The sequence below is a fragment of the Camelus bactrianus genome, chromosome 14 (assembly GCF_048773025.1).
Source record: "Camelus bactrianus isolate YW-2024 breed Bactrian camel chromosome 14, ASM4877302v1, whole genome shotgun sequence".
Taxonomy (NCBI): domain Eukaryota; kingdom Metazoa; phylum Chordata; class Mammalia; order Artiodactyla; family Camelidae; genus Camelus; species Camelus bactrianus.
This window is the reverse complement of record NC_133552.1, coordinates 18,334,176-18,349,343: the sequence shown is the minus strand read 5'-3', so window position 1 is coordinate 18,349,343 and position 15,168 is coordinate 18,334,176. Positions and strand designations below refer to the sequence as shown.

At 37.3% G+C, this 15,168-nt stretch overlaps 1 protein-coding gene across 1 annotated transcript in view; it reads right to left on the bottom strand.

Moving 5' to 3' along the window:
• Nucleotides 1–13,784: 13,784 nt before the first annotated feature.
• The window catches only part of NUFIP1 (nuclear FMR1 interacting protein 1), a 31,514-nt gene continuing 30,130 nt past the window's right edge, over nt 13,785–15,168 (bottom strand). Inside the window, exon 10 of the mRNA XM_010951381.3 lies at nt 13,785–14,085. Coding sequence (XP_010949683.1) covers nt 13,969–14,085 — 117 coding nt within the window. The 3' untranslated portion in view covers nt 13,785–13,968. The remainder of the gene's footprint in view (nt 14,086–15,168) is intronic.

The window sequence follows — 15,168 nt, the reverse complement described above, 5'->3', positions numbered from 1 at the left end:
CAGTAGAACATTAACTTCCAAGCAGCTGATAGTTCCCACTATCAGACGCTGTGGAGCAATAATATCTTTCTTTGGAGCCACTCTCAGGATAGTAAAACTTTTATAAAGAGGACTAGGATGTAATATGAGTACAGGATAAGTCAACTACTGATTACTGATCCAAGAGGAGCTGAACATCCCCTTAACAATGTCCCCTTAAAATTAAAAATCTATTCGGACTACAAAAAAAAATACACTGGTTAAGTATAATAAAGGCTGACGTAACAGCATCTCATACGACAGCGCTCCTTACCTAGATCCAGATCAACTCCTGGAACACCTCCAGACTTACAATTATCCACCATGAAAGCCTGGTGTGGCATGAGATTTGTCCAATTCCTGGTATCAGACCATAAGTAAATTCCATTCAATTAAAATAAGTGAACTCTAAAAATAAATGTCTATTATGAAACATTCAAGCTCTTTCAAAGTCAGTCAAGTGCTATTTTTTAAATTTTTTTTCTCTTTTTTGGGGGGGTAATTAGCTTTTTATTTATTTATTTTAATGGAGGTACTGGGGATGGAACTCAGGACCTTGTGCATGCTAAACACACACTCTACCACTGAGCTACACCCTTCCTCAAGTCATGCTATTTTAAAATAGCAACAATTCATGGACTAGTGTTGTCTATTGAGATATTTGTCCAATTTACCTGGGTCCAAATTCTGGCTTTGAAAAGAATAGTCAGGAGGGCCATTATTTGTAAACATCAAATCTTAAAAGTGTAAAACCACTCTGTCAATTTTGTAAGTTCTGAGCCTTTGCTCTCTGTTCTCTTTATCTCCTCTGAAATCCTCCCTTGGATACAGAAACCCATTACTTCCCTAGAAACTCAGTTACGGACCAGAAAGGAGATATATAATAAATACCACTTCTCATTTGCATCATGCTTTGCAGTTTATAAGTCAGGTCAGACATAATGAAGTCATGTGGACCACACGTTATGGGTGAGATACAATCAAACATCTGCAGTGTCCTATCCCTTAACAGATATTAGTCATTATCAGGGTGTGGGACAGACATGGGAATTTGCACAAGCTCTAGGACAAGCCCATAAACTTGTATGCAATCTAATAAAGTTGCCAGTGGGCCCGTCTCCCTGGATCACATGAGTGTGTTCCTTCCTGCCTCCACCCGACGTACCCCATAAAATGGTTCAGGTAACTGCCCAAGCTACTGAGTAACAATACAGGATTTCCAAGTCAGCTGTCCTTGGCTACTTCCTTCCCTGACCTAAAGAAAGATACTAAGTTCAAGTTAGTGCTGAAGACTCCTCAGGACTCCTCCAACTGCCTCAGGAAATGAATCGTTCCCTCCTCTTCCCTCCTTCGAACCTCTAGTCTAATAGGCTTTTTAAAATTCTGTGCTGGTTATTTCTCCCCTCTCCTCTGAGATGCTGGCTGGGACATCACTCTGCAGCCCTGCTCCCTTTGCCAGGGCGTACGTTTGGCTCTACCACTAGGGAGCACTAAAGGGAGACTGGGAAACTGTTTCCAGTTGCCCAAGTGTGACCATAACCACCACACTTGCTCATCTGAGTAGCAACTGTTGGTTCCGGTAGCGGCAATTGCTTCCAACACTACTAGAACCAGCCTGATCACCACCTCCCCTCTCTGCTCAGAGACACCAGCATTAACTGGCCAGCATCCCTTCATCAAAGGTCTGAGTGCCAGCTCCACAGTCTTCCTTTTAAACTTCTGAGGAACCGGGACCAACAAAGCAGGATTTCCTCCAGCCCAGAGGGCTGAAGCAGGGCCTGCTCCAAGTGTCTAAGTTTCAAAAAAATCCAAGCCTCTGACTTGTCCTAACCCAGCCCAAGGGGTGATTACTGTTTTCTATAATCCTTACCTTTGTGACACCTCAGTGTCCCCTCTTTGCCTTTTTTCTTCCCTAATACTTGGCTAGCAATCCTTTCTATTAAGTTTCCTATTAAAATATCTCCTGTGATTTCTGTCTCCTGATTGGACTCTGATTGATTCAAGTCCAATAAAGGAACTCTTTCCATCTGATTTCATATTAACAATTCTTTAAGAACACAAGTGCTGGTTACTATCTTCCAAGAGGTCTCTATTTATCTCTAATTCATGCTCCAAGGTCAGGGATCAGTCCTCAATCTGATAGAATCAGAATTGACTATGTCAGCAAATAAAAGCAAATCAGTCCCTCATGTCACCGCCATGAGGAAAGAGACATCTGAGTCAGCAGTAACCACAAGTTAGCCTGACCGGTTTCATGGATGCTGGAAGACCCCAAATTCCTGGATCAGAGACAAAGGGCTTTCTACTTGTGGCAATAGTACAGCCAAGTGTCAGCATTTCCAACATTTCCTCAAGCTCCAATTTCCACATGACACTGAGAAGAGGGCTGCGTGACACCTGCACATGCAGTGGATTGAGTTATAGGACAGGAACCCTGAGTTTACGGAACCTGAATCTTTTTATAACATGCAGCAAGCATGTCTGCCTTATGCTCTAGAGAGACAACAGCTCTTTTCAAGGCTGGTTGCCATACAAAGATCTTTGAAAAGACAGTCCAGAAAAAAAAAAGAAACACAAGAGACCCTAAGAGAACTGTATTGATCTGAAGCTTTGCATGTAAACATAGACTTAGAGCGAGGACAATTAGTTGGATAATTGAATTGTTCACATTTCCACACTAGGGATCTATCTACAGGACCCAGGGTTGAGTCTTTGGGCCAGGGTCCCCCTTTCTTATTTAGTGCCCTTACGTCTCTCTGAATCTAGATTTTTCTATATTATAGGATATTGACCCCTTTTCTCATGAACATAGATGTAATTTAGATACACAAATATTGTTGTCAAGTCTTGTTCTGGCCAGTAACTAAACCATCCTGTCCCTATAAAGTGCACACACTATCCAATGTTCCTCATTATGAAATTTATGTAGAGAGGACAGTCATATTTGCAAGGAAAGCAGTCCTCCCTTACCCATGGGGGATACGTTCAAGATCCCCAACAGATGTCTGAAACTGTGGATAGTACCAAACTCTATAAATACAATGTTTTTCCTTATGCACACATACCTGTGATGAAGTTTAATTTATAAATTGGGCACAGTAAGAGGTTAACAATAACTAATAATAAAATGTAACAATTGTAACAATATAATGTAATAAAACTTATGTGAATTTGCTATCTTATTGTACTGTACTCACCCTTCGTCTTGTGATCATGTGAGATTCTTGTCCAGGGCAGGACAAAGTGGGACAGTGTGAGATTTCTTCATGCTACTCAGAGCAGCACACAATTTAAACCTTATGAATTCTTTATTTCTGGAACTTTCCATTTAATATTTTTGGACTGCGGTTGACCACAGGTAACTGAAAACGCAGAAAGTGAAACAGTGGAAAAGTGGGGACCACTGTAGCTGGAACTTAACTTACTCTTCCTTGGTACCACCCATCCTCAATCCCAAAGACCACCTTAGAGATCCAGTTTGAGCATAACATTGCTTCCTGCAGTTTTTCCTTAATATTGAGTAAAGGAAATTTATCTTTTATCTATAGATATCTTTACAGTACACATTGGTTTTTAGACTCTTAGGAGAATGTAATGCCCTAGATATTAGTCGACTAAGATTCTTGACCTAGATCAATGTCAAATGTGAGATCATAGCTGATGCCTGACACATATAGGAAGCACTCAGTAAATAGTAGTTGTATTGTCAGGGCTCTGGCAAGTAACAGAAACTGAGTACATTTGTGCAAAATAGGGGATTTATTATAAGAATAACAGGGTGTCTTCTAGAAGCCCACGGGCAGGAAGGCAGCCAATTCTGGAATGCCCACCCTGCCCTTGCTTCTCTGTTTGTACAATGTGACCCATTCATTACCATTCACGCAACTCCTATGTGCGAGGCACAGTGTTTGCAGCTGGAAAACAATAGCAAAGACAAACTGTTAATTTTTTTTACAGTGTAAGTTCCAGAGCTTACAGTCTAGTGGGGAGAGACAAATGAAATTATCACACAAGTAAATATAAAACTGCAGCTTCGACAATGCTGAGAAAGGAAGGTACACGGTGTGAGTGTATAAAAAAGAAGGAAAGGACCTGACCTACTTGGGGAGGTCAGGAAAGGCTTTCCTGAGGAAGAGAGAATTGAGCAGAGATCCAAGTTGGAGCCAGCAATAATAAGATGTTAGAGGAAAAGGAAGAGTTTTTGCTTGTTTCTAATGGAGGTACTGGGGATTGAACCCAGGACCTTGTGCATGTTGTGCCTGCACTCTACTACTTGAGCTACACTCCCCACCCTGGAAAGTTTTCCAGGCATGGAGAGTAGAGGCCTCATAGCAGGAAGAAGATGGCAAGGAACCATTACTGGAGCTCTGTGGCTGGACAGCAAAGACACCAGGCGACCTGCCCAAGGTCACAGTAAAACCCGGGTCAAAGGACAGGGACTATAGCACAGGTCTACACAACTCTTCGGCTCTTTTCACTGCACTGCTAAGCCACCCTAGCCAGCAAACATCTTCTTTCCACTCGCAACTTTCCACAAGGACAGAGGTTCACCAATTAACGCTCACTCCAAAGGATAAAAACGACCAAGGAGAACACGAAAAAGAAATACAAGGCTTGAGCCACAGAAACTGAGAATCTTGCCACAAAATTCCGTTTTTTGTTTCCCTGTTGAGTGTGACCTGCCGGGGACTGGGGAGTCCTGGGGACAGTCTATGTCAGTAACACTCAAAGTTGGGCCCCGGGCCAGCAGCAGCAGCAGCTCCTGGGAACTTAATAAAATTGCACATCCACAGGCCCCATCAAAGACCTATGAGTCGGAATCTTGGGAGATGGACTCAGCAATCTGCAGCTATTTATTTATTTACTTAAATTTTTGAACTGAAGTATAGTTGATTTACAATGTTGTGTTAGTTTCCAGTGTACAGTAAAGTGGTTCAGTTTTATATATAAATATACACACACACACACATATATATTCAGAGTCTTTTCCATTATGATTTATTATAGGATATTGAATATAGTTCCCTGTGCTATACAGTGGAACCTTGTTGTTTATCTGTTTTATATATATAGTAGTTTATATCAGCAATCTGTATTTTAACAAGCAAGATGTCCTGAAGGGGCTTCTAATGCACACATGATCGTCTACATCAATGATTTCCAAACCCTTCAGACTGTCCTAATCACCTCAGGAACTTGTTAAAATATTCATGGGCTACACCCCCCATTTCTACAAAAATCAGAATCTCAGGGTAGGAACCTACGCTCAGATGATCAGCCAGGGTGTGGGAGCCACTGGCCTACATCAAAGTAACACTGTATCTGATACAGTGAGTACTTAATTTTCAGATGCCATTTTTTGTTGCTAGGTAGTTAAGGGCACTAAGTCTCACAAGCTCTACAAGCCAGAATCAGCACATAATTTGATTGGTATCTTCTATCGTCTCAGCTCTTCAATTTTAAAAGAGTATCTTTCAGAGATTTCTTATTTTGATGTTTTTTGATGAATGTCTCCTTGTCTCAGTCTCGTATCATATCCACCAAAAATCATATGAGATCTATTAAGTGCTTACCAAATTCAGACCTTGTTATTATCGTTGTGGTCTAAAAATCTGGTCTTGAAAATGTCCCCAAGCTTCAAAATATTCAAAAGAAAACTGCCCAGCCTTGTAACACAAATATGCATCTAATTCAGAGCTTTTCTTTTTCCTGTTTCTGTAAGGAAATGGATTTCCTATCATAATGGATTTCAGCATTGTTTTAAGTAAACATACAAATATATATGGGAAGAATTGAGACAGTATTATATATAAAAACAAAAACTAGAAAATATCTCAAGAGCTGAAAGCATAAATATCATCCTAGATTAATTGTCAAGCAACAGGATTCTCAAGAATTTTCCCATATTAGAATTCTTCCATATCCTGAGATTTATGCAGTTCATCTGCAAATAATATTGACTGGTCTACAGTAGGTAAGTTTACATATCTCATAAACTCTTAAGCAAGAAATGATATATTGTCTTATATCTTATATATCAAGATATAAGAAGGCTGCAGTCTAGTAAGAAAGGATAAAAAAATGAGTGGTCATGGTAACATTTAAAAAAAGGCCCAATTATTGGTTATCTTCATACAGTTTAGTGGTTAGGGTCAGTCATCTTTGTGTAAAACCAGAAATTTGTGAAGTGGCTGCTGCTACAATTCCAATAAAACAAGGAAGCAATTTAAATACTCTTAAGAAAATGGAAAAGAGCACAGGAAAGAAGAAAATGTAGGCTTGATTAAGTAACTCTGCCTTTGAAGATGTTAAAAAGAAATCACTAACTGTAAAATTACATAATAATAATGGATTGTTTCCTATTATACAGAATCATCTTAAAGAAAAACAGAAACCCTTCTGTAGAGCACAAAATCTAGAAGGCAGTACCAAGAAGGTAAACCATTTTACCTGTAAAAATAAAGAGCTTAGAGCAAAAAGAAAATAGAAGTTCCTCTTCTATAGTTCTACAGAATAGGGAATTAAAAAAAAAATTAGCAACTTCCTATCTTATACTACATGCAAAATAGATTAAAGAACAAAATATCACAAAAGTATTAGAAGAAAAAAATATGTTTGACGCAAAGCCCCAAAGCCATCAAAGAAAAAGTAACAGATCAAACTTCCCCCAAATTAAAATACTAACAAGAGATTGAAATACTAACAAAAGATTGAGATCCGTAACAAAATGTCTGTACAAATCAAAAAGAAAATGTACAATAAACTAACAGGGAAATAAAGGATTAGAGCAGGCAATTCACAGGATACAGTGGCCAAAAAAATACATATATGAAACAATGCTCAGCTTCACTAAAATCAGGGAAACGCAAAAAAAGAAAAGAAAAAAACTGGTCTCTCACCTGACAGAGTAAAAAATTACTGTATTTTCTGTTTTCAGATGTCCTTGTCCCTCAAAAAGGTCATCTAAATGTAACCTGTGTTACATGTGAAAGGTCCATCACTGGGGACCACTCTGCTACTGCTCTGACAGGACCACCTTCAGGGCAGGAATGCTCTAAGGAAAGGCACACCTGCCCAGCCAGCACCACGTGGGCTATGGAAAAGGAAGCCTGGGCACCACCTAGTCCTTCTTACAGCTTCCCATTCTCCTCAGGCACCTGAAACGTAATGAACTCTGAGGAAATGTTTACTTTTATTTTTTTCTTCACTTTCGTCTTTAAGTCTTATATCCTGGCACATTGCATGTAACAGCAAAACCAGCAAAAGGGTTTGTAATATACTGGTAAGAACATGGAGAAAAAGAAGTTCCTATATACTTATCAAAGAATAATTTTTTTAAAAGTTGGGAACATAGTAAGCACAGGTCAAAAGATGTGTTTAACTTCTTACCAAAGGACCCTGAAGGATGACAAAAGAGGATACCAGAGAAGAATGTAGGAATAACATCACAAATTTCGATGCTAAAGTGGTTAATGTCCTACAAGGCTAAACAACAGTAATTCCCTTTCTACTAGAGAAAAATAACTTGTCACTCCACCAAATAAAAATCGTTCGCAGCTTATTAAAACTGTACAAGTCTGGAAATAATGTGCCAAATCGTTAACAGTGGTATCTCTGGGGAATATGAGAAAGGAACAAACTTCACTTTATTTTATATTCTACCAGATGATTTGAATTTTTACAATGAGTATATTACTTTTTTTTTGAGCATATTACTTTTGTCACTAAAAAAAAAAAAAGCAACAACTAAAACCAAGATAACTAAGAGATATAGCTAAATGCAACATGGTATCCTAGACTGAATCAAAGAGAACATTTGTGGCCAACCAGTGAAATCCAAATAAAGCTTACAGTTTAAGCTCCTCTTAGGATCCTCTACGGTAACAGCTATAAAGAACAGAATTTCATCTTGGGGGTCTTTCCTCTGTGCATTCTGAGTGTCTTCTTTATTACTCCATTTATTCACATTTACCAATTTTTCTCCTCTTCCCATTTTGAGAAAGAAATAATTACTCGTTCCCTAAGCCACTCCCAAGCTGCCTCCAGGTGTGCTAACAGGAGACTCTTCTAGAGCAAGTCTGCCCTTCGACCACCAGAGATGAAGTGGCTTCTCCTCTCCTGATGACCATTCGGTCCCTGTCAGCCTTGTGTATCAAGCAAATAGTCACTGGACAATGGAAGTAAACAAGGCAACCTTCAAACGCTAATTCAAAGTGTGGGCAGTGGAGGTTACAAAAGCTGCCCGGGCGCTTCCATCAGCGGAGCTCTCTCCTCCCCTCTCCCTGAGGACTCGCTGGCCACCTAGCACCTAGCAGCAGCGACAGCCCTACTGCACACAGCACCATCATTCTTACATTTAAATTAAAATAGTGTCCACTTCAGAATTTAAATGTCTGTTTTTTAGTGGAAGAGAGGAAGGTGTTAGTAAATTCAAGAAATAGGTTCAGATTTTAAATATGTCTAAAATAGTGTTTTCCAATATGGCACTTTTGATATACGAAACAAAGCACAAAATGAAGTACACAGAATGACCTCAACTATCTTAGATAAAAAGTTATAGAAACTCAATCTGTTATATTGGACAGTTGATGGTCTTAAGGAATTAATTTGTAATGATACGTGTTTCTTTTTTTAAGTCTCTAACTTCTAGAGGTATATACCAAAATACAGAGAGATAAAATAAGATGCCTGGGCATTTGCTTCAAAATAATCTCAAGTTGGGTGGGGTGGGGTAGTGTGGGCTGGAATGGATGAGACGGAGATGAAAACAAGATTGGCCACAAAGTGTTGAAACTGCACAACGGTTGGGGAAAAGGTTATCATTACATTATTCTCTTTTTATACCTCATATACTTTTACATGTGTTTGAAATTTTCCAAAATAAAATGCTTTTTTAAAAAGCCATAAAAAGGAGAACGAAATTTTAAACAAAGATGCTTACCCAAAAAACTGAGGAATACGGTGAACAAAGAGATTCAGTTAAAATTCTAGATTAAAACAACCACTCTCTCCTTATGCTCTAAATTCCTTGAAATGATATTTTTAAAAAATGACCGAAGATTTACAACAGGTAAGAAATACAGGATAATGAGTGATGACAGGACATGAGTGGTTTTGAGAAACTCCTAATTCCTCAACATGGTTCTCAAGATGTGGTCCCCCAGACAAACCACATCTGCATCACCTGGAAATTTGTTAGAAAGGCAAATTCTCAGGCCACACCCCAACCCTCCGTAAGTATAAGCTTTGGGGCCCTGCAACCTGGTTTTAACAAGCCACCTAAGTGATTCTGATGCACACTCAAGTTTGAGAACCACAGTAAAGCTGATCAGGCTGACAAGAAACAAGAGAGGAAGGCCTCAGCCCAAACCTGCCCCAGAGACAACAATTGGAAATGTAAAAGCAACTTCAGGGGTACTGTCAACAAGTGACAGAAAGCTGGAGACCTCTGGCTACAATAGTCAAGTCTTACCTTGCCCACCTCAAACACCAAGTGGTTGTTGTGGGTCGGAGATAGTTCTGTCCGGTTGGGGGGTTGGGGGGGAAGAGCTCCATTCTCTGATTAAAGCCCTTTGTAGTCTGGCAGATGTGGGAGTGAGGCTGGAACAAGAGCCTAGATCTTCTGCCCACTCTCCATCCGTGAATTCTAAGAAGTCTGTGTGAACAAGCTCCCTTTTCTCAGCCAAGGTAAACATCTTCTGAAGCAAAGGCTTATACAAAAGTAGGAAAAATCCACACCAACTACCAAACCATTAATCAAGTGAATCTTTCATATGTACGAGTGAGCCTTTACGGACAAGAAGTAGTGGTAAAGATAATTAGTAAAATGAATAAACAGAACAAATGACAATTGGTAGGGAAAACAGAAATAATTCAAGGAATAGAAAATAACATGAAAATTCTAACTGGTATCCTTAGAAATGCAAGGGCACCAGATCTAGGAAAAAAGCAATTAGAATAAGAAAGCAATCTTGAGGAGATTCCTCAAAAGACTCGGAATAGACTTACCATATGACCCAGGAATCCTGGTCCTGGGCATATATCCAGAAGGAACCCTACTTCAGGATGACACCTGCACCCCAATGTTCATAGCAGCACTATTTACAATAGCCAAGACATGGAAACAGCCTAAATGTCCATCAACAGATGACTGGATAAAGAAGATTTGGTATATTTATACAATGGAATACTATTCAGCCATAAAAACCGACAACATAATGCCATTTGCAGCAACATGGATGTTCCTGGAGAGTGTCATTCTAAGTGAAGTAAGCCAGAAAGAGAAAGAAAAATACCATACAAGATCGCTCATATGTGGAATATAAAAAAAAAAAACATAAATACAAAACAGAAACAGACTCATAGACATAGAATACAAACTTATGGTTGCCAAGGGGGCGGGGAGTGGGAAGGGACAGACTGGGATTTCAAAATGTAGAATAGATAAACAAGATTATACTGTATAGCACAGGGGAATATATACAAGATCTTGTGGTAGCTCACAGTGAAAAAAAATGTGACAATGAATATATATGTGTTCATGTATAACTGAAAAACTGTGCTCTACACTGGAATTTGACACATTGTAAAATGACTATAACACAATTAAAAAATGTTAAAAAAAAGCAATCTTGAATATTTAAAAACAAATTACTAAACTTAAAAAGTAAATAGAAAAGCTAAATAATGATGTAATGGACATGCTTGAAAAGGAAATTAGTTATATGGAAGAAAACATTTGAAAAAATCTTTCAGAAGAGAGCAAAAAGACCAAGACAAAAAATACTAGGTCCAGTGAGAGCATAAAGTCAGGAGGTCCCACGGTCACTTGATAAAAGGTCCAGAAAAACAAAAGAGATAAAATGTAAAGAAAATAAATAAAGAAATCATTTTAGAAATTGCCCTTGGTCCAAGAATGGTACAATTTGTCAAAGTGAAAGGAACATGAGGTAGGCAGAATGAATGACATATATCCCATGTACCTAGACATATTATTGGTAAAATTTTAGGATTCCAAGCATAAAAAGAAAACCCTTAAAGTTTTCTTTTCCATGAGGGGGAAAAAATAGGTTTTTACCAATAAATAGAGAAAGAGAGACAATCAGATTGATGTCTGATTAATCAGCAATACCAGATGCCAGCAATCATGTTACAGCTTCAAAATTCTTAAAGGAAATCATTCTGAACCTAATGCCCTAAACCAATTTTTTTTAAACCGAAATGAGGATTCAACACTTAACTACTTGATGATACACTGCAGTAAACCAAACAACTAACCCTGGGATGAAAGAAAAAGCAGTGAGAAGGAAACAGTAAAACTTAACAGTTGTCTAAAGAATAATGCATAGCGTCAAAACACACCCAAACACACATACCAAGATAATTGAGATTAATCTAAAACAAATCACATGATTATATCAGAAGAGGTCTGGGTGGGGAAGTGAAAGAATGCTAGGGTAATTGACTTAATTGGGAGATGGAAGGAAGATATGGCTACTGATTAACTCTAAATATAGAGGAAAACGGTAACCCCTAAAGGAACAGCAATAGGTTTAATTATTTTCAAAGGACTAGGAGGAAAAACAAGGAGGAAAAAACAACAATCAATCAAGCCAATAAAATGCTGAAATAAAAACAAGAAAGCACAATATACAGAAAATATAAAATACGATGGCAGGAATATTCCAAACATTTCAACAATTTCAATATGAATGGAATAAATTTCCCAGGGACTCTTAGACTGAACTCCCCCAAAGTTGTTTTGATGACATTAACTGGGGAAAAACAGAAGTCAATGCAGGAAGTATTAAGGACAAAAAAGAATATTTCAGTTATAAAAGGCACAACTCATCAACAGTCATAATGCTTTCCCATCTCAGAAATCAATTCATTAAATGCACAAGAAGATAAGAATGTAGAAGGTTGAACAATTAACAAGGTAAATCCAGAAAAGAACAGGCAAAGGACCCCTCCCGACCAGCTCATAGAATATTTCAAATATTGACCATGTATTCTGTAAGTAGAAACCACACAGGTTACATCCTATCTGCTTGGAAATTTTAGACACACTTAAATAATTACTGAATTACATATAAAGGCTACTGAATCTGAAATTATCCACTAAAAATAAAGTCACCACTGCTTAAGACTGTCAGACACAGCCAAGGCAGTACTCAGAGGTGCATTTGTAGTCTTATATACATTTATTAGAAAGCAAGAAAGATTGAAAATAAAACTTTGCACAATACACCTTTAAGCAGTGATTGTCAACATCCCTGGAGATATGATGGTTCTTTGAAAGTAGCCTAGGAATCTGTGAGTTAATTTATGTATTTAAAATCTATGGAATTTGCATGCTTACCTGTGACAAAACTGAAGACTGGTCAAATTTTGAATATTAAGTCAGTTTGTAACATTGGTTAATTCATCCATCCTGATGAGATTAACTGGGTTGGAAATCACATCTTTGAATAATGGAAGGCCTTATTCATTTTTTAAAAATTAGGTTTATTTATTTTGTTTTGTTTTGGGGGGGAGGGAGGTACTTAGGTTTATTTATTTACTTTTTAAAGGAAGTACTAGGGACTGAACCCAGGACCTCGTGCATGCTAGGCAAGTGCTCTACCACTTTGAGCTATATCCTCCCCTCTGCCTTATTCATTTTTATATCTTTATTCCATTAAAGTATTATATGAACTGAATTAATTAATGAACTGGATAGATAATTTCCCAAAATATGGAATAGAGGAATAGAGTAAAACAGTATAAAAAGGTCCACATGGTGGCTACAAGGCTGGGAAACACTGACCTCAACGTGAATTTTATCTCAGGTCTGTGATGTCACAGTGCCACATGCCAGGGGTTCCAGGGTTCTCGATGGGATCTGACAGGTCTACGTGGAGAAGCCAGAGGGCTGAGAGCTGCTATCAGCTTGCTTGCCCTTCTTCATGAAGGTAAGATTTCATGGATTTCAATAATCATGATGCAGATAAAATTAATTTCCAGCTACAATAACAGACTAACTTTAAAAAACCTAGCCCCTTTGGCTGTATGTCAAAGAGCAGAGAGCTCTAGCACAAATGACCAGAACGTAAGATCAGAATCTCTGGTATTACAGGAGATAAAAAGATCTCAGGAGCTGTTATTTATTTAAGACATTTTTAAAAGGTTCAATTACTATTTTTATAGGACAAATTTTAATTACTTAAAACCCAAGTAGCGTTTCATAAACTACTGTTTACGCTATCAAAAAATTAATTGAACCTCATCAAATACTATACATACTTTTCTCACAAAAAAATTTTCTAAAAGGTCCAATACTGAACCATAACAAAAAGAAGCACTTCAACTAAATCAAAATATATAGAGGCCATATCTCTAATATTTCAAACAATCAATATTTGAGCTACTTAAGAATGTGCCACTTCGTGAATGTGTCCTTTGAAATAAATGATGAAAATTCAAATTTCAAGAACTCCTGATTATATTAATTTGATCCAGTTTATTTAAAAAATATTCCCCTTATTAAAGAATGACTCTTTCTCCTCTACATTAAAAACAAAATGATTGTATTTCTCTCCCCAACCTACAGCTTTGCTCAGCTGAATTAAAATTTTTTAAAGCTTTTTTCTTTACTAGTAAACCAGTATCTTCAATTCTTAACTGACCCAAGAGCAGACTTCCTTACATGACAGTAATAAATACAAATAAAAAGTAGAACACTGCCAGCAAATATTCTGTATGATCCCAACAATACAGACACAGCCTTAAAAATCAGTTACATATTTATTTGCATAGCATCAAAGAGAAGACTTGAAAATTCAACATAGTATCCCGTGAGGCTTACGATTAATTACTAATCCATTTTTTTTAAAAAAAGGTTTTCCTCTACAAACTTGAGGGTGTTACTATTTTACATGCTTCGGTTATATGTGCTAAAACATCAGACACCTATACATCTTCAGTTTTCACAGAATTAGAATTAAGTCCAAAAAAGTCTTTTTTGATGATGTACCGAACACACTGCAAAATCACATTTCTTTCATGTCGAATGTCCGGAGCTAAAAGCTAAAAAATGATAAATTAAAAAAAAGATTAGCTGGTAAATAAAATACATCAAAGAAACACCATCTAAAATAGTATGCATGCCTTCTCTATATAAAGAACACGGAACTATAAAGATGTTATTATATTTACTAATTATTTTAGTGGGAAAAAAAAACAATGCAAAAAGCATTTCCTTTTAACTCACACCAAAACTATCTAACTTTAAGCACAAATGTTTATATTTGGGGTCCTCTCTAGGAGTATCTAGCAGGAGACAGGAAAAATGAGTTTAAAAGTTTACAATTCACTTTCATAACTTCCCATTTGGGGGCTTACTCTAAGTAAAAGAAAGCTGAAATCTAGAATACATAACCAAGGAATCCTATGTGATTTGCCAAAAAGGAGAATATAACCACTCATTGTATTTTCTAGTGTCACTAATGTAGTTCAGAAACATCCACACAGGAACTTTGGAAAGTGGAAAGATGATATAATTTACCACTTAAACAAGGTAAATATTTTAAAAATGCAATTTACTTTACATAGAACTAAAATTTATAAAATAGAGAGCACACTTCAGATGAAGCTTAGTAAGAAGCAACTGTGTCTATATGTAACATGACATAGACATAGAGTGTGGCCACAGAACACTCCAGCTACAGCAGAAGCACTTACTTGACCAGGAGAAAAGACTATGAACAGAATGTCAATAGATAGTTTTACAATTTCACTGAAAATTTCAGAGTACTTCTATCACTCTCAGACATGAGAATCTTGAATCTCTGAACAGCTTCATGTCCATCACTTAGAATCAAAAGACACACTGCTTCTTCTTTATAATTTGAAGAAACATCATAAACTTTCGAGCACATCACTATGAGAGCAAAGCCAATAATGCATAAAATAAACACATTAAAAACCCTCTTCCCCCTTCAGCCTGCATTATATTTAGCTGTGCTTTCAATGAAAACTTTAAAAAAGGTCAGTACACCTCAATACATATTTCTTTACCAATCAGTTGAACCTGGATTCTTTTATTTTAATCAGTTATAAAAATCGTAATTATTCCACATTTACTTATAATCAGCTATATACCAAATACAG